Here is an 18,602-nt window from a genome sequence, read left to right as displayed (position 1 = left end):
ATGAAGTGAAGTGTGCTGGCTGGCCTGGGTCACGGAGGGCTGCTTCCTGGCCTCGCCTAAGCATGCCAGAGTGTGGGAGAGGCTTGGTGTGGCCCCACCCCTTGCTGTAGGAAACATGTTCAGGACCATGGGTTTAACGTCCTAACAATCTAAATAGCAAGTATTACATCTTTGCTGATGAAATGAAGGAGGAAAAAAACCCACCAAATCTCTTTCTACTTCTTTGCCTATTTCTATTTTGAATGAGACCGTGTTGTTCTGAACAGTGCTTGGGGCCAGCTTCCTCGGGTCTATTCCCGGATACCCAGGAGCTCCCTGGGCAAGTCATGGCACTGACGGACTGTGCCTTCCCCTGTGACCCCAGAGGGCTGGCATGGAAAGCTGAAGCGAAAGGTTGGCCTCCTGGAGGAAGGGTCTACCTTCCCAGCACTGTCTCGGACAAACCCAGGCTGGGCACGGGCCGTGCAGCACCGCATCCTCCCGCGACACAGCTGCAGCGGGGGCAGGGCACGACAGACATTGCAGCAGGCCCTGCGATGGACGCTTGTTCGTCAGCCCACAAGCTCTGGCTCTAAGCAGGAGGCAGCCCGTCACCCTCAGCGCAGGCCCAGTACCGCAGACACACCATGGGCCAATCTGAGGCCAGGGCAGACAAATCTTCCAACTGGCCCCAACTCCAAATCAAAGGCTAGGTCACATACCCAACAGCCGAGAACGTCCTTCTAGCCTGGTCAACTAGTGACACATGAAAATCCGAACAGCGGACTGTGGTCTTGGGAAGCCACGCAGGAGGGGTTTTCTCCTTCACACCCGTGCTGAGCTCTGTGAATTCATTTTCCAAAGTCCCTCTGTCTGGCTGTGATGTTTTGCGCTGCCCATAGCACAGGACCTCAGCTAAACATCTGTTCTTTACAAGATGACCGCTTGGATGAACTACCACGGACCTTCAGGAGAACTCTGACACGAGCTTATCGAGGAAAGGCTATTTTCAAAAGGTTTCCTTACGTTGGATGCTCCTGGTTCTCTGGGAGGGAACACGATTTTCTCAACAAATATGGCATACATGAGCTAGCAAGCGCACGTGACGATGCCAACACCAGCTCCTGTAGTAAAGAAAACCCTTCACGCTGAGAGCTCCGAGAATATGAAGGGTCAATCCCTCTCCACACCAGCTTCCCCACTTGCAAGGAACTAGTCTGTCAGGCCGCTCTTTAAATGGCAGGGATCAGGAGGCACCACGGGTAATTAACAAGTGATGTCATCAGTGCTGACAGAGAGGCACACAGCAAGGCTTCCAACCACAGAGGAAAGCTTTGGGCTGTTAGGCGTGCATCTGGGAGCACCCTGAAGTCAGAGGGCAGGAAGAGACAGCCACTGCCCCGTGCAGCCCGACTGCCCTGCCCTGCCCTGGCATCCTGGCTCTGGCAGGGCCTGGCCAGGAGCACCCTCCGTAGGATCCAGTGGCAGTTATGCAACTCAAGGGATCTGTGGTATCTCTGCGTTGGTATGAGGCGGTCAGATGTAACACACTGCAGTATTTATAAACTTCAACAAAAGGGGGGGTGCGGAAACGCTGCCAGGATGTCTAGGAAGAAGAAAGGCGGCCCAGCAGGCCTGGGAGGTGCAGGAGAAGACGACCCCCCTCTCTCCTGACAAAGGCCACTGCTGGAGGCAGGGCAACATCCCGAGCACGACCAGCAGCTGAGTCCTGCAGCAGGGCAAGGAGGAGCAGCCGCCCCTGGGGAGGAGGGGAGGAGCCACCAGCAACAAGTAAGGGGTGACAGGCGGGGCCGACACTGCGAGAGCCCCGTCACAATCCTGCTGTCCAGTGTCTGATGACGTCACTGGAGTTCACGCTCAGAACTGGACGCGGTCATTTCTGCGCTGAAGGCAAGGTGGCACCGATGCCCCGGCCCCTTCACCGCTGCTGGGGACGGGGCTGCCTGGACCTCACCACAGCCCGAAACGATGCACTGCTCCTTGCAGGACCAACTCTTCAAGAAAAACACCTCCTCTTCCACGGATCTGACCCTCTGCCGCCCGGGCATCCAGCCACCACCTCCCTTCTCCCCCGAGGGACAGAATCTGAGGCCACTGCATCTGCACAGCCGGCTCGGAGCACAAAGGAACCACCACACGCCGCCGACTCTCAACCATCTCCACCAGGCCAAGCTGGTTACCAGGAACTTGGTTTCAGATGTCTACCACAAAACTTTTTTTTAAAACATTTTGCTCATTTTAAAACTGACTGCTATCAATCATCAGAGTAAGAAGGGAGCGAGGTCATGCTACAGGCCCCGCTGCAGGTCCTGCTGGCCAGCCCTGTAATGACCGACCATCCGGTGTGGTTCCAATCACCTGGCCCAAGCTGCCTAACAGTGCTTTGACTCCAGCACTAGATAGCAACACTTCAGTAAGTTAGTAAGGACTGACAGATTACCCATCATACAGCTATCCTGTACCACACTGAACAGCAAGAAGACAAGTACCAAGCTTCATTCCAACACTCCACCCTAAGCCACACAGGCAGCTCCTAGACCAGGAAGGACAAAGCAATAGCACAGACAGCAAGGAGCCAGGCCTGTGAGGGAGACAGCCTGTGGGCTGGGGGAGTCACCGACACCACAGCTGCTCCTCAGTGATGGGGCAGGTGGCCCCCAGCCTGGAGGAGATGCCACTTCTGCCTCAGGAGTGTGGGCAGCATGGGACCACCTGCTGGAGGGCTCTCTAATGTGCGCTGCACAGGAAGACACTTGGCGTGGGTACAGAGCCATCTCTCGGAAGTGAGCAGCCCTTCGTCTCAGACAAACACAGCAGAGGTCACTGGGAAGGACTCTCGGCTCCAAGCCCAAAGGACCTTCTTCCCTGCTTTGGCAGCCTACAGTTTCAGGGGCCACGAGGTATCACCTGAAGTCCTGTGTCCCCACGGTTTCAGATTCCTGGGACTGGGGTTGTCTCAACAACAGTGTCCCTCACAAGTCCCAGGAAGCCAGCTCCTCAGGGTACACCCACGGTGCACCTAGCCAGCTCCCCCAAAGTTCAAGACACTCTAAAAAGTCACCATCCCCTTTCCCATCCACCAAGGACAACCCCCAGCCTCAGCACTTGCATCATGTGTCCAACCCAACACTAACTCAGAGAGGAAAATGGCGAAGGCCGCTCTTACCATGCACGCTGTACTCCAAATGTCAGCAGGTGTACTGTAACCTGCTCCTATCAAGACCTCTATGGACCTGTACTGCCGCGTCTGGATGTCTTCTGTGAAGTGTTTGTGCTGCAAAGAACACGGGTATTACCATGAAGAAACCAATTCACACAGAAAGACATGTTTCTTCTCACAGAAACAAAAACTCTACTTACCACCCAGCAAGCATTTCCCAGGTCAGCGATTTTTACTCTAATTTTATCTGCGTTCCGCGGATCCAGGGGGTTCACCAACAAGTCGGCTGCCCGGGTTTTCGCTAGCATGAGCAAACAGCAGGAGTTTAGTGATTAGGACAAGGGTTTGCATGCGTGAAAATACAACATTCACAGTGTGGTCATTTGGACCTGGAGTCCTGAAGTTCAACTCAAATGTATCATGAGCCCTCATGCCCAAAGACAGCAAACTGCAGGCGCAAGGACCCCTTGGCAGTCTTGCTCTTTCTCTATTCTTCCTGACTCCCTCGCCTCCAGGACGGTCCTAGAACAACGGCCTTGCTCCCAGTAGCATCTCTGCAAATGCTTATATTAGAGCTCATCCCCTCTGGCCGTCAGTAGCCCACTGCAGAACACGCAGGCAGCAGGGATGCTGCCATGGGCAGCCCAGCACATCCGAGGGACGAGTGGGTCACCTGACAGCTGCATGCTCACATCTGCAGCTTCCCCTGCTTAGCCTGAGCACACACAGCCTCAAGGGCTAGATGACAGTTGAGTAACACAGCCACAAGGCAGGGCTACTCAAGTCCGCAGCAGTTTCAGATAAGGAAGACTCCTACACAGAGAACTTCTGAAATGGCCCAGGGGTTGCTCATGAACCTGTGACGCACTCCGGTGACTCTCTGGCTCAGGTGATTCTGAGAAATACGGATCAGTTCAGCCAGGCTTCCCAGGGCTTTGAGGACTGGAACAGCTTCTTAAGACAGGTCTGGACCATAGCTGCACCAAGCAGTCAGCCGAGGGGTGAGGCCCAGCAAGAGCATGTGAGGCAACACCTTTATCCTCAAGCCTCCCAGTGACCCAGGAGCTGAGATTTCTGCTAAGGATGAAACACAATCATGGCTTTTTATTTATTTTGGAAGTAGCTCTGAAGTGGTATTTATAGACTCAACAGAAAAGCCTGCTCCATGCAGAGTATCCAGCACCCACCTTGGCGAGCCCTCTGTTCACTCCGAGACCTGCTGATATGAGAGCTATTTCGTGAGCACACGCAGCTGCAGGAGCGGCACTTGGTGGCCTGCTCCCAGCAAGCCCCGCACAGGCACAGAGCCATCGTGCTTCTGGCTAGCAGGCTAGTGGCTGGTGGCCCTCACATGCCCAGGGCAGGGTTCCGGAGGGCACGGAGAGAATTCTGGCCAGTGTCTTAGCTCTCAGCAGTGGTGCCTCAGACCAGTGGACTGACCCATGCTAGCCAGGCTCAGATGTGCCCTTCAGGCTCCTTGCCCTAGGCGCCTGTGCCCCCCCCATAAGGCAGATCCACTCAGGGGCCCCTCCAGGGGCCACGTGCCCAAAGGGAAGACAGGGAAGTGTGGACAAGGAGGCGAGCAGCTCGAGCACTGACCAGAGGAGCTCAACTGCACCCGAGTTATGTGAGGAACATCCAAATGGCAGCAAACAGACAATCAGCACTGAGCTTGCTGGCTCCTCTCTCAGGGAACATGGTTGATGCTGCCTGCTCTCCAACACCGGATTTCTTTTCTTTTGCTCAGTTTTTAAAAAAATTTCTACCGATTTCATGATGCACTTAAATAGCAGAACGATGGACATGTGAAGTAGCTGAAGGACTGTACTACTGTAATAATGTAGGGAAAGAGTGTGGGCTGGGAATAGGAAGGGTGGAGGGAGAAATGCCTGACTCTATGGAACAGCATCTTGAAAAGATAAAAACTTACAAATGAATAAGGCCAGGCGCGGTAGACTACTGGCTAAAGTTCTCTCCTTGCACGCGCCAGGACCCCATAGGGGCACTGGTTTGTGTCCCAGCTGCTCCACTTCCCGCTCAGCTCCCTGCTGCGTCTCTCCTCTCTGTAAATCTGCCTTTCCAAAGCAATAAATAAATAAATATTTTTGATTTGATTTTTGATATTGTTTACATAGTTGAGAGGGATGCATGCCCATTGTGGGCCTCCGACTCGGGTGGGGAGGGTCCGGGCACGGAGGAAGGTGGCTGGGAGAGCAGTATACTTTTTCTCTTTCTCCACTGTCTGAGGCAGGGTTCAGTGGGGAAGTGAACCAGCACATCGAAGGCCTTCTCTCCAGCTCTCCTGTTCTCTGTAAAATGTGATTTTCAAATAAAAAATAAAACTTTAAAAATACAACACATCCAAATGCTGACCCCCGATGGACAGAAGGAGCACGCCCACAAGGCCAGAGAGGGTCTTCTGCTCACTTAGACCAGGGGGAGGAAGCAGGAATGACAACAGAGCAGGACTGAACACAAGTGTGAACACCCCCAGTTCAAAGACCAGCAAACGACAAATTTTGAGGCTCAGTTTTCAGGAACAGAGGAAGAAAAAGAAGCAACCTCTGTGTGACCTCAAAAACAAGAACCCCCAAACACAGAGGAGAGCTAGGGCCGTGCCCAGACGACTAACAAGACCCAGAGCTCTGCTCTCTCCTGAGCAGCTGGGCTGCACGCCTGGGCCGGCAGCTGGCAGCGACCATGTGGGAGAGGAGGCCCGAGGAGGGGCCCGAGCAGGGGCCAGCCCCAAGGACTCAGATCCAAGATCTGTCCTGGCCCAGGGCGAAGCTGCATTAGGCACGTGGGGACCCCTTTCCCCTGAGACCAGGAAGCAGCACGCATATGGCTGCTGTAGGAGGGTGCTCCAGTGGAAGGCCACGAGTGAGATGGGGACCTATAAACCTGCCACCCACTCCTGGTTGTTGCTGAAGATGCCTCCCCTAAGCTGCCCAATTCAATTAAGCAGGAAACAGTTTCAGACATCACACTCACATAAGTACAATTTCTTCGTGTCCTCCACTTACCTGCACTGAACAAACACCTCTTGGGTGGCACTCTGCTGCAATTTGTTCAGATCTGTAAAGAGTCACCCAGCTCATGGTGCACTCCAAATGACAGGAGGCCATTTCTTGCAATCATTTTAATTGTGTAAGAACACAACAGGAGGTAGAGTCCGCTGGTATTTCTTTTCCCTGTGTGATGGCTCCAAGAAGCCAGTGACCATTCCCCTTTGCTCTGCCCAGAATAGATCCCCTCCCCTGACGAAGTCACCCCTGCAACTTGCCCAGCCCTGCCTCTTAGTGTAATGGGGACACCGGGGAGAAAGTGGAGCTGTCTTCCTTCCAGGACAAAAGGCCTGCACCTGCTCTCCCTTCCGCCTTAGATCTCCTTCTGACAAGCAGGTCTCGGGGTGACACTGTGATCTTCACAAGCAGCCGGGAGGACCCTGGCAGCAGCACCAAAGGGCTGCCTCCACAGTGCCCAAGGCTCATGCGCTGTGCTGTGTGCTTCAAGACCTCCTCTCTGCATCGGGGAGAAATCAGCCCCAAGCCTAAGAAAGCAGCAGAACTGGAACATATCCCTGTGTTCAACATAGAATGACCAAAACCCTCAGCACTGCAGGACTGGAGGCACAGCATGAAGGTTACACACTTGAAGCTGGAAGTTGGCCGGAGGTGACCGACCTGTGCGTCCTGCTAGTTCTATATACTATGGCGAAGAACAACGCATACAGGATGAGGGTGAGGGTGTTCAGGGCAGAAAGCATTCATCCAAAAGAGTCGGGATAAAGGAAGCTAGCTAGGAAAGACGGGGTCAGGGAAGGCAGAGACCCGGAAGCACAAACAACCTCTGAGTCAGCGTGAGTGATGGAGAACCAGCCACGCCAACAGAGAGAGGTGATGGGACAGAGGGGACAGACAGGCGAGAAACACCGTCAAGCACGGTTCAGTGGCCACCAGAGCCACTGTCCAGGGGGAAGGGAAGATGAGGTAGTATCCGAAAGATCTCTCTGGACTGTTAGAGAATACATTAGGCAAGCAGGGTCAACGTGACAAGTCTGGAAACTGTGTGACAACAGCCTAGACCAGCAGCCACTGTGTGGCCACTGAACCGACTCCTTGTGCGCCCCCCACTTCCCCCCAAAAAAACAAAAATAAAACCAAAGCCAGTGAGAGCCTTGCTCTGGGGTGTTGTTCCCAAGACAGGAGCAGCAGCAGCTTCCAAATGACTCAGAGGAAGCTGTTCTCCAGCACAGACGCAATCTTTTCTACCCCACAATGTGTACACCTTCCACCAAAGGGCTGACACAAACTCAGTAAAGCTCCTCTCTCTTGCCTCACTTGTTCAGGCAGCAACCTGGTGGAAATTACCAGTCTCTAGGCCATACCCCTGCAGGAAAGCAGGCAGTAAGAAATGGCTCTCAGGGCAGGATATTCAAGGTCGTGCAGGGACCATGCTGGAAGCCAGAACTGAGCGTCTCTCCACAGCAGTGACCGCATCCTCTGGATTTTAACAGTTCCAGAGACTTACCTGGGTAAGAGGCTTGGCAGAACAAAAACCCAAATTCCTACTTTTTCCCCTTTTCTGAAAAAAAAATTTTTTTTTTTAAATTCAAAAGGCAGAGTCCTTGCCCCTCACATGGGAGACCAGGCGCAGTTCCCAGCTCCTGGATCCACGCCGGCCCAGGCCTGGCCACCCCAGCATTTTGGGAAGTCTATCTTGGGATGGAGGATTTCTCTCTGGCACCCCTTCTTCCCTCTCCCTGGCCCACCTCCACTTTACATACACACTGTTTATCTTGCTCTGCCTTTTAGATAAAATGACTGAGTGTACATTAAAAAAAAAAACCCACAGGGGAATTTGTTAAAAAAAAAAAAAATACAAACAGTAAATGTGGAGAAAATGTTTCCCTACTGCCCCTTCCTGGAAATGAACCATCCGTAGCCATTTTACAGGCACCTTTCAATACCCTCTGGTCACAGTAAAGGTGACCAAGGGCTGACTGTGCCCAGACAAAGAAAGCAGACATGCCCTGCAGACAGGCCAGCAGCCCCCAGCTAGGGCTGCCCAGCAGCTGCTGGCTCTGTTCAACACTGCCATCAGTAGAGGGGGCGGTGCTTTCTGAGCTCCTCACTGCGGGCCAGAATGGAAGGGAAGTTTGTTTGAAGTCACTGAGTAGTCCGTGACGTTTGCTCCCCAAATCAAGGCTTCAAGTAGGTCATGGTCTCAGCAGCTCCCATCTTTAGCCTGCCATCCCACCGAAACCCACTCCATCTCCCGGCTCACTCATCAGCACCAGGATCTCATCACCAGGGACAACCACCAACGTACATTTATGACCCTCCCCCTTCCCAGGACAACTGAAGAGCAGGTACATTCTTTTCCAACAGAGCTAAAAGAAATATATAACATCAGAACAAAGAGGCTATAAATTATCAGCTAAATGACGCATCGTAGAAACCCAGATCTAAAAGCTCACTGACTAAACACAGAAGGATGAGAAAAGTCCAGAAAGACATCCAATGCCCAGAGCAAGACAACGTCTAGTGGTGCAAGATTTACCTTTAACACATGTTCCTTGCTCCTGAGGACTAAAGCAGCGACAGGAGGACGGCCAGGGCACACACCCATGGCTCCACGGCCTGCAATAGGCTCCTTTCACAACATCCGCCCCAGCTATGACTCCACGGTCACCGCAAATGGCTGACAGGAAGGGACACTTACTTTTGGGCAAATCCCCGGTGCTGGAGGCGGACACGGTCCTGCTTCTGTCATGGGACGGGCTGCTTTCCTCAGGCTCGGTCAGCGGTGACCCCTCGGACAGCACCGAGCCACAGGCCACAGGTTCTAAGGACCCCGAGAACAAGGAAGTAGAAAACTCAGCAAACTGGGACTCGGGAATTTTATGTCGTCCATTTGGCAATTCACCATTGAACTGTTCATAGGAACTGCTGTACGTGTAATCACTTTCTGCATTTGGCTCATCAGGGTTATACTCCTCAGGATTCGGGCAGTCATCTTCATCATCATCTTCCTCCTCCAGCTGCTGCTCCAGTGAGAATGGACCGTTCTCTATATGGCCATTGGTTTGGGGAGACTCTATCCAAGTGGGGTCTATGTTCGCAAGTTCCTGTTCAACATCATCTTCATCCTTCTCAATGTTTTCCTTCTCGGTATCTTCTTTCTCATCCTGGTCCTCAGCTTCACCTTAAAAAGTGAACAGGATAAGCATCACCTCTCTCCGGGACACGGCCCCAGCACCTGCAGAGCACCTCGCCTTCCACAGGCGGGAACACCAGCATGCTTCTTTCACACTTCATGGAGTGCACAGCTCTTGATGCATGGGATAAAACTTTCCATTTCCCATATCTTATTTATCAATCACTCTCTAACTGGCCTACTCACAGTGAGTTAGCTCTTAGCTTCTCACTTGCATTTCTATCCCCTCCTCTGAAACCTTCTGACCAAGGTCTTTGCCATGCACAACAGTTGGGCAATGCGCTACCTGCAAGCCACCAGAAGGACACTGTGACTAAGCAGGTGACATGCTACTTCTCAGACATTTTCTGTATTTTAAAAGCTAGCCTGAGAAGTTTAACAAGCCGCAGGCACAAATTTGGGTATGTGAGGCCCCGGGCCACATCTCACACTGCCCATCAGGACCAGCAGAGAGCAGTCCTCGCCATCTGAGGAGCTAGCAGCAAGCGGGCAGCCACCCCAGCTTCCCACCAGGGTCCCCCTGGGGCCACACTGACCGTTGTCTTTCGCCGTCTCCTCCTCGGGGGCCTCGTCCAGTCCTGCGGCTTTCAGCTTCCCCTCCGGGTGGTATTCACCATCCTGCTCGTTGCAAGGTGCGGTTGAGCTGATGTTTTCTTCTATTATTTTCCTTTCAGCTTCTCGCTCCAATTCTTCTATCTCCTGCAGGCGTTTTTCCAATAATTCTGCCTGCCTCTTCTGCTTCTTTTTCAGTTTTTTCTTTTTGTTTTTAGATATTTTTCCTATCTATAAGGTTAAGAAAATGCCACAAGTCAGCTTTTGCCTTCCTGTCTTTTGTCAAGCACCACACAACCGTACAAGTGCTGGCAGCTTTGGCTGTGTTACACTCTGACATGTACCAGCTCAGAGCTAAGAGTCACCTGGCTGCCGGCGGGGGGGGGGGGGGGGGGGGGGGGGCAAAACAAAACAAAAACAAGAAGAAAGCGGTGCAATTTGATACCACATGTGGGGTCTACTGCCAGGTTGGAGCCCAAACCCAAAAGACCTCATCACTGAGCTCTGAGAACCGAACACCCTGAAATACTCCTGGTTTTCAACAAGAACTCCTCTTGCAATTTTTATTCGTTGCTGTCTGTGTACAAATTAACTGCATCATCTCGTTTCCCGATTGCCATAAATAAAAACAAAACACCTGCCGAAACAGGTGTATTTCACAGTTGGTCAAACACACTGTCTGGTTCTCACATCCGCAGTGCTATCATATATCCCAGTCCAAGACCACATGAAATCAAAGAGATGGGCTTCAGGAGTGAGACAGGAAATAAAGCAGTCTCTGCCTGAGGCTGTGTGGCCTGAAAACAGTGGCAGTGACAGCCTCGAATCTCACACCACCACTGAAACGAAGGAAACACCATGACCTCCTCACAGGTAAGGTGCTGCGGCGCCCCCAGCTCCCCCACAGCGAGGGCTGTTGTACCGGATGTAGGGTTTTCACAGGACTACAAATTAGGTAACACTCTCCCATCCTTAACAACTGGCCTGGGGCAGTGGGGGTGGGAGGTGGGAGGTGGGGTGGGGGGATGGTGGTGACAGCAGGGGGACTAGAACAAGAGCTTCAGACAAACAGGTAACTTGGAAGCCAACCAGAAATAAGGTAAAGTGGTTTGGAAACAACCACACTTCCAACCCCATCTCTAAAACCTCACATTTCACCAGAACTGGCCCACAGCACTCCACACAGTACCTGAGGATGGGTCTTGAACCAACTTTAATTTTTCTAGCACTGCAGAAAGCATTTCAAATTTGACACAACCACCACTGCCCCAACATTTACAAGCATGTCTGCTCTTTAACACACATCAGAACATCACATCTGTTAACACTGGGAAAACTCAGCAACAACCAGTCTCTCTTGACACAATGGGTACAAGTGAATTTGCTAAGTACTTACAGGTTTTTGCTGAGGAGCCGTACTCACTAAAACAAAAGAAGAAAAAACAGATTCAGAGGAAAATACATACACATCCTTACACAGGCAATTCAGATTGCAAAGTAAAACTGTCTTTGAATGGCTACCTAAGAGAACTGCTCAAATTCAGAGCTTCTTAACCAAAGGAATTCAGAAATGGTTCATGCAGCTCAAACAGCCAGCTCTTACAAGGCACAGCTGGAATCGCTGATCCAGAACCATTTCCCTCATCCATACAAAACTGTAAAAACAACCAACCTTTAGCATAATGGTAATTTAAGAAAATGCAGAGTTCATAAAAATCACATTACCATTAAGCCAAATTTGCTTATATGCAAAGCAATGAACATGTCAGATTACATGTACATCTGTTTGAAATCGATCTGCAGGCTTTAGACCAGTGAAGTCAATCAAGCACTGCAGTGAGTAGGTAGCATTCTAGAAATCCCAGGATTAGATAGATCCCTAAGCAGATCAAGAGCCTGCCAGGTTAGGTCCGCGCTCTAACCAACAGCCTGCAGGGCAGTGAGACTAGAGGCTGTACACTGCTCACGGACCCAGTCACTGCCCCCGCCTGAGCTCTTGCTTTCCGGACAATGCACAGGGCAGACAATGTATCAAGAGTGTGGGGTCAGCCAGCACTTCAGGGCCACCACTGAATTCAGTCAAAACCAGAAATGCAAATGTCCACATGCTGATACTCAGGCCATTACACATCCCACACTTACTAGTCTTTTGTAACTAGTTCCAAATCTCCCAGTTAAATTCAACTTGGTATACTATGTGAACCACTGAGTTGTAAACAATCTGACAAAACTAGAGCTAGAAAAATCATTGCTCCCGACTACAGGTCGGCCACAAGCCGGTCACAACCACCTCCTCCACAGGAGACCTGGGAACAACATACGCGGGAAAAGTTCACTAATGTACGCAGGAACTTAAGGGTCTTTCAGGGAAAACGGAGTGAGTAAAGCATTAAATAGACTTTCATTTATTCAATACAGTTTCATGCCTTCTCATGAAGCAGGTCCCTGATACGCATGGCCATCAACGAGAGACCGCAGGCTCATAAAGCCAGCTCCACGCTCACCTGCAGACCCAGAAGGGGGAGGGGCACCAGCTTTCTGCCACTCCGTGGCCTCGGCTGCCATTCTTCTCACGTAGGTGTCATCCACACACATCAAGATGTTTTCTGGCTTTATGTCTGTGTGAATGATCTTGCATTTACTGTGTAGATAGTCCAACCCTTGAAGGACCTGGTCATGAGAACACCAAGAAAGGGGATGAGCAACTAATGACTTCATTACTGTTTGTCTGTGAAATATCTAAAGTAATTGCAAGGCGCACAAGTTAGCAAACACGAGAAAGCACTTGGTTAAGGCTCCTTCCCACCGACAACGCGTATCATTCCAGAGGCAACGTGTGCTCCTGGAAGCAAATGCACCCATACACGCACGGCTTCAGGACACGCTCTGCCAATAAACAAGTCACTTGAACAGAGTTTATCCTTCCGAGTCTGTAATTCAAAGGTTTTAGATTTGTGACCAACATTACTATAATTCACTTTTTATCAGCAGTCTCTGAATTCCTCCAACCCCCCCTGAACTTTTTGTAAAAGTGGAATCATGGAATGATCTTCTGTACCTGGCACAATGTTTGCCAGGGCTCACTCTTGCATAGCATGTGTGAACACTTCATCTCATCTTATTGCCAAACAATCTACATGGCTATGCAATATTTTATTTGTGTTTTCATCTTAGTTATTACAAGGAATACCCACCATGCATATTCCTGTACAAATCGTTGTTGCTGGCCTGGGCACATGCTTAGCAGCAACACTGTGCAGCCACAGGGCAACCTCAGCTTCTGACAGACCACCTGCCAGGCTGTTTTTCACAGTGGCTGCAGCATGTGGTGTTTCCACCAATCAAAGGCAACCATGCCTTCCTGGTGACCAATCACTGTTTTATTTTTAGCCATTCAAGTGTGTGTGCAGCAGACTTAAAATAGAGCTGGCTTAGCTTCTTCACCTGCAGTATTTCATGCTCCTGATAAAGCAGCATGTACACGTTTAACACTAAAGGAAAAGCAATACTTAAGAAACTGCTGGTACCTCTACTGTAGCCTAACGAGCAGAGATGCTGTCAGCAGCTGGTTTGAATCCGAGCTGTTCTGCTTCTAATCCAGCTCTCTGCTAATGTGCTTGGCCCCATCATCTGAGTGGGAGACCGGGATGCAGGTTTTGACCAGACCTGCTCCTTCTACTTTAAGGCTTTTTTTTTTTTTTTTAAAGAAAATGCGCCTGTATCTAGACAATACTTTTAGATAAAAAGCGCTGAACCAAATCTTCACATGTTTATCACATGAAGCAAATAAAAACAGTGCCAGCGACTCCAATGTCAAGTCACCCTATTTCGGGAATTATTTCTTCTGGAGAGTAAGTTTTCCAATTATTTCTACAAACAGAACATTTTTAACAGGTAGATGCTCCTGTACATTGCAAACTTTAGTAACACACTGCTACTGAAACACTAAGGGACTTACTTAGGCATCCTGTCCATAAGAACCATGAGGGGAAAGCTGAAGACACCTAACATTTACCCAGCATTGAAAGTCTTACCACGATTAAGCCAAAAAATGTTTTCGTGCAAGCCGAGCAGCTGGCAGAACTTTCAAGGAGAATACAACAGCATTATAAACGGAGAAGCGGTGGAGATTTTAGCAGAAACATGAGAACAGGAAGACCAGTCTTTGAAATGCAACAAAAACGTCTTCCAATCATTGGAAAGAACTTTTTCCTCTAAGTTTTACTTCCATGAATCCACTGCATGAGGCGCCAGCTGAGCTTCCACACTATCAGGTGACGGACACATCCCGACAAACCAAGTCCACCGCCTTCGTGGTGGTGCGGTCCTCATGGCCTCGGACAGCGTGCTCACTCATTATGTTGAGCGGCTACAAAAACCCAAGACGAACCATGGGCACAGAGCGACCATGATTTAATAAGCTACTGGGAAGTTCCTGGCAAGAACCAGCAAGACGAATAAAATGAAAGACTCTGGATTTTTAATTTAAAATACTTGTGGTTTTACAGAATTTCCCAATTGGAATATGCTTAAATTATATTGCAAATTTCAGAAGAAAGGTATCTTGTGTATTTCCATTGAGGTTACACCCCTGAAGACGGCTAAAGATGGCTGCCCACTGTCTACTGTGCACACTGCCATTCCCTGCGCCTGTGTAAACCAGAGATTCAGAAGAGTCTGATGAGTGGATGGGTATGCTGGTGACATCCAGCCTACAGATGTCAAGCCAGTGAGGTTTCGGAGAAATATTAAACAGATAAAACTATTCCAACGAGCACTTCATTTTCGCTACCAAACACTTATTCAAACCGTCCTTCTTGAAGCACTTCTCGACCAGATCCCCACACACAGGCTGCCTGAGACCAGGCTCCTTTCACTGCTTAGGGTCGTCTCTCTCCAGGGGTGGGGGCAGTGCTACATGGGGACAACATGTTAAAAACTATTCCTTGAGGGCCCAGCACAACAGCCTAGTGGCTAAGATCCTCGCCTTGCATGCACCGGGATCCCAAATGTGCACAAGCTCTAATCCCAGTAGCCCCACTCCCCATCTAGCTCTTTGTTTGCAGACTGGGGACCCTGAACCTGCATGGGAGACTCAGAAAAAGATCCTGGCTCTTGGCTTCACATTGGCTCAGCTCTGGCCATTGTAGCCACTTGGGAAGTGAATCAGTGGATGAAGATCTTTCTCCCTGCCTATTCTTTCCTCTGTAAATCCTATCTGCCTTTCCAACAAAAATAGATAACCTGGGCCCGGCGCCGGGGTCTAGCAGCTAAAGTCCTCGCCTTGAACGAATTGGGATCCCATACGGCCGCCGATTCTAATCCCGGCAGCTCCACTTCTCATCCAGCTCCCTGCTTGTGGCCTGGGAAAGCAGTCGAGGACGGTCCAAAGCCTTGGGACCCTGCACCCACGTGGGAGACCTAGAAGAGGTTCCTGGCTCCTGGCTTCGGACTGGCACAGTTCTGGCTATTGCGGCTCACTTGGGGAGTGAATCATCGGATGGAAGATCTTCCTCTCTGTCTCTCCTACTCTCTGTATATCTGACTTTCCAATAAAAATAAATCTTTAAAAAAATAGATAAATCTTAAAGAAAAAAAGGGCTGTACTCTGACATCTCAGGTACATGTTGCAATACAACTTGGACTTCATAATTTATTTTTATTGTGGGCTACTACTATTTTTTTTTTTTTACTGTTACAGTGAAAAAGAGTGGTCTTATTTTCAAAAAATTGTATTTCTGTATTGAAGTATCCCAACATCAACAAACACCAGCAGGCAATCTTAGAACTACTGATGCAAAATAACTGAGGATGGAAACACAAGCTTGCGTTGGCGCAAAGATGCTGAGACCTCTGCCGACTTCTCAGGTCACAGTATCTTAGCATTCTTCCCTCCAGGGCTGCTGTCGGCAGCAGGTGGCAGCAGAGGTCCCTTCCTCGGCTGCCAGCAAAGCTGAGATCACCGTGACCGCAGCCATGCCAGGGGCAACGATGCCTGTCACCCAGCTGGAAGGAGCAGGCAGGTCACACCCTTCAGCAGCAGGAAGGCAACCTGCAGATTCCACAGCAGCGCACAGGTCAATTCAGAACCCGCGCCTGGGCTCGGGAAAGTCTGGTCCCTTGTCTGAACCTCAGACAGTCCTGGGAAGATACAGTGGCTTGGTCCAACTGTTCTGAAAGTTTCTTTGTGTGCACCCACAGCAGTGTCAGCCACCAGCTGTTACTGTTCTTGGTGATGCAAACCCCGCATCTCTCCACCATGACGTGATCAGCAAGGAGGTCAAGAGACGTGACAGGAACACTGCCCCTTGGACCTCTCACTCCAAAACTAAACGGCAGAGAAATACCATAAGAACACCTTTCCAAGTTCTGTTCTGATCCTGGTGGCAACACTGACAACATGGGGACATTCTTCCTCTCGTACTTAAGGAAAGTATGGCACTCAGGGAAGGGATTCTGCCTGCCTCTTATTCCCCTTTTGGTATCAGAAACTAGTGAGGCACCACAGGAAGCCCCGACGGGCAGCCAGGCAGGCTGGCACAAGAGAAGGCAGGCCTCAAGCAGCAGTTCTTAATTTAGATATTAATTACTAGTGGGTGTGGAGGAAAACACCACAGGCACTCTTCTCAAGCCTAGAAATTTCCTACTAGAAAATCTGGGGCTCCCACCCGATTTCTGTTCTTTAGGGAACAGACATGAGGCCAAGTCTACAAACCGCTTGTTGAAACTGTGATATTAAGCTGAATGAAGAAGTATGAGAAATGCTAGCTGTAATAAAGGAGACGACAGACATGCTCGGCCAAAGAAACGCAGCGGGCACTGTTCTCATCCACATTGTCCTGAAATAGCCTGAGCTCCTTGCTGCTTCCAGCTCCAACTGGTGAGAATGAATGGGTAAATCCAGCAGCTCTACTGCCAAATGCAGTCAAGGGATGACGTTTCCCTGCCCAGCACACAGACAGCAGAGGTAAAGAGCAGAGCAGAGGCTTGAATCCCTGAAGGTAGCCACTTCACCATCCTCCAGCTGCTGATTACACTCGAAAACAGAATCACTTGTTCTCCACCACAATGAACAGAATCAGTAACATAAATTATTGCCAGTGTCACATTAAGGTTTGACTCATATTGAAGAATAATTTAATTATAATGAATCCACTGATGATGAGGGCGATGGAAAGAATTAAAATGGTAAACAAATACAATGTATAGGGGCTGACGCAATGACACAACAGGCTAATCCTCCACCTATGGTACCAGCATCCCACACGGGCACTGGTTAATGTCCTGGCTGCTCCACTTCTCATCCAGCTCCCTGCTAATGGCCTGGGAAGGCAGTAGAGGATGGATTAGATCCTGGGACCCCCAATGTGGGAGATCTGGAAGAAGCTCCTGGAGCCCAGACTGGACTAGTCCAGCTCTGGCCACAGAGGCCATCTGGCGAGGGAAGCAGTGGTGAACCAGTGGATGGAAGATTTCTCCCTCTAATTCTTTAAAGTAAAACTTAGAAAAACAAAATACTACATGTAGACAGAATCAGCTAACTGGTACCAGGTGACAGTCTGCCCACATCAGATCATCACAGCTCCTTCTGTGGCCCAAGGTCTTCCAACCCACATGGAAATCACTAAACTGCATTTATTTCAGTCAAATGATTTCTTCATGATACTTTGCAAACAGCACTTCACTTAGCCTTTTGAAAAGAGGATGTGAGATAAACCTCCTGATTCTAAAAGGAAAGGTGTCAGATATATTGCTATGCAGAGGTAAAAAGGCTTTTTTTAAAAATGCACTGTTCTACCAAAATTAAATTTTAATAGCCAAACAATCTAACATTGAATGTGATTTCCTCCAAGACAGCCTTCAGCAATCGGTTCTTCCGTTCGTCAATTGTAGCATCAGAATCACTACCTTGGCAATCTTCATAGTAAAGTGTGACACCATTTTACACAAAGTAGACTGGTTTTCTAGAACACTGCTTTCAGGAGTGGCATTTCTGAAGGTAATTTTATCCACTGTACGCGTCAGTCACATTCGGGAGCAGGACTGAGACTTTAGCATGGCCTGGACTCCAAAGGCAGAGAAAACAACGATCAGAGCTACACACACAAAACTTTCAGATTTGTATTCTCTGCAGACAGATGACCTCTCTGCCATTCTTTCTCTGCATGTATAATCTTCCTTTCAAATAGAAATAAATCTTTAAAAGTAAAAAAAAAAAAAAAGGTTGGAATTATTTTGTAGCTAGGATAAAAGAAATCATCAAACACATGAAGACTGGGGCTGGTGTTGTGGTACGGTGGGTTGAGCAGCCACCTGCGATACAGCATCCCATGAACACAAGTTTGAGTCTCAGCTGCTCCACCTGCAATCAAAGGCAGAGGAAGATGGCCATAGTTCTGGGTTTCAGCCACCAATGTGGGAAGCAGGATGGAATCCTGGTTCTTGGTTTCGGCCTGGTCCATCCTCAGCAACAGTGGCCATTGTGAAAGTGAACCAGACAATGGAAGGTCAGTCAGTTGGTCAGTTGGTTGGTCAAGTGGTCTGTCTCAGACTTTCAAATAACAAAATAGATCTTGAGGTCAGTTTTGTGGTACAGTGGGTTAAGCCACTGTCTGAGGTGCCAATATCCAACATGAATGTTGGTTCAAGTCCTGACTGCTCCACTTCCCAC

The 18,602-nt window shown here is 49.7% G+C and overlaps 1 protein-coding gene across 6 annotated transcripts in view; it reads right to left on the bottom strand.

The window, feature by feature from the left end:
* The window catches only part of SRPK2 (SRSF protein kinase 2), a 170,810-nt gene that overhangs the window by 9,973 nt on the left and 142,235 nt on the right, over nucleotides 1-18,602 (bottom strand). For all 6 annotated transcript variants that reach the window (XM_058657422.1, XM_058657418.1, XM_058657421.1 and 3 more), the window contains 6 exons: nucleotides 12,436-12,601; nucleotides 11,328-11,353; nucleotides 9,916-10,162; nucleotides 8,885-9,367; nucleotides 3,361-3,461; nucleotides 3,167-3,274 (listed from right to left, as the gene is read on the bottom strand). In XM_058657422.1, coding sequence (XP_058513405.1) covers nucleotides 3,167-3,274; nucleotides 3,361-3,461; nucleotides 8,885-9,367; nucleotides 9,916-10,162; nucleotides 11,328-11,353; nucleotides 12,436-12,601 — 1,131 coding nt within the window. The remainder of the gene's footprint in view (nucleotides 1-3,166; nucleotides 3,275-3,360; nucleotides 3,462-8,884; nucleotides 9,368-9,915; nucleotides 10,163-11,327; nucleotides 11,354-12,435; nucleotides 12,602-18,602) is intronic.

Source organism: Ochotona princeps, chromosome 32, assembly GCF_030435755.1.
Source record: "Ochotona princeps isolate mOchPri1 chromosome 32, mOchPri1.hap1, whole genome shotgun sequence".
Classification (NCBI taxonomy): Eukaryota; Metazoa; Chordata; class Mammalia; order Lagomorpha; family Ochotonidae; genus Ochotona; species Ochotona princeps.
This window is presented reverse-complemented; position numbering and strand designations above follow the sequence as displayed.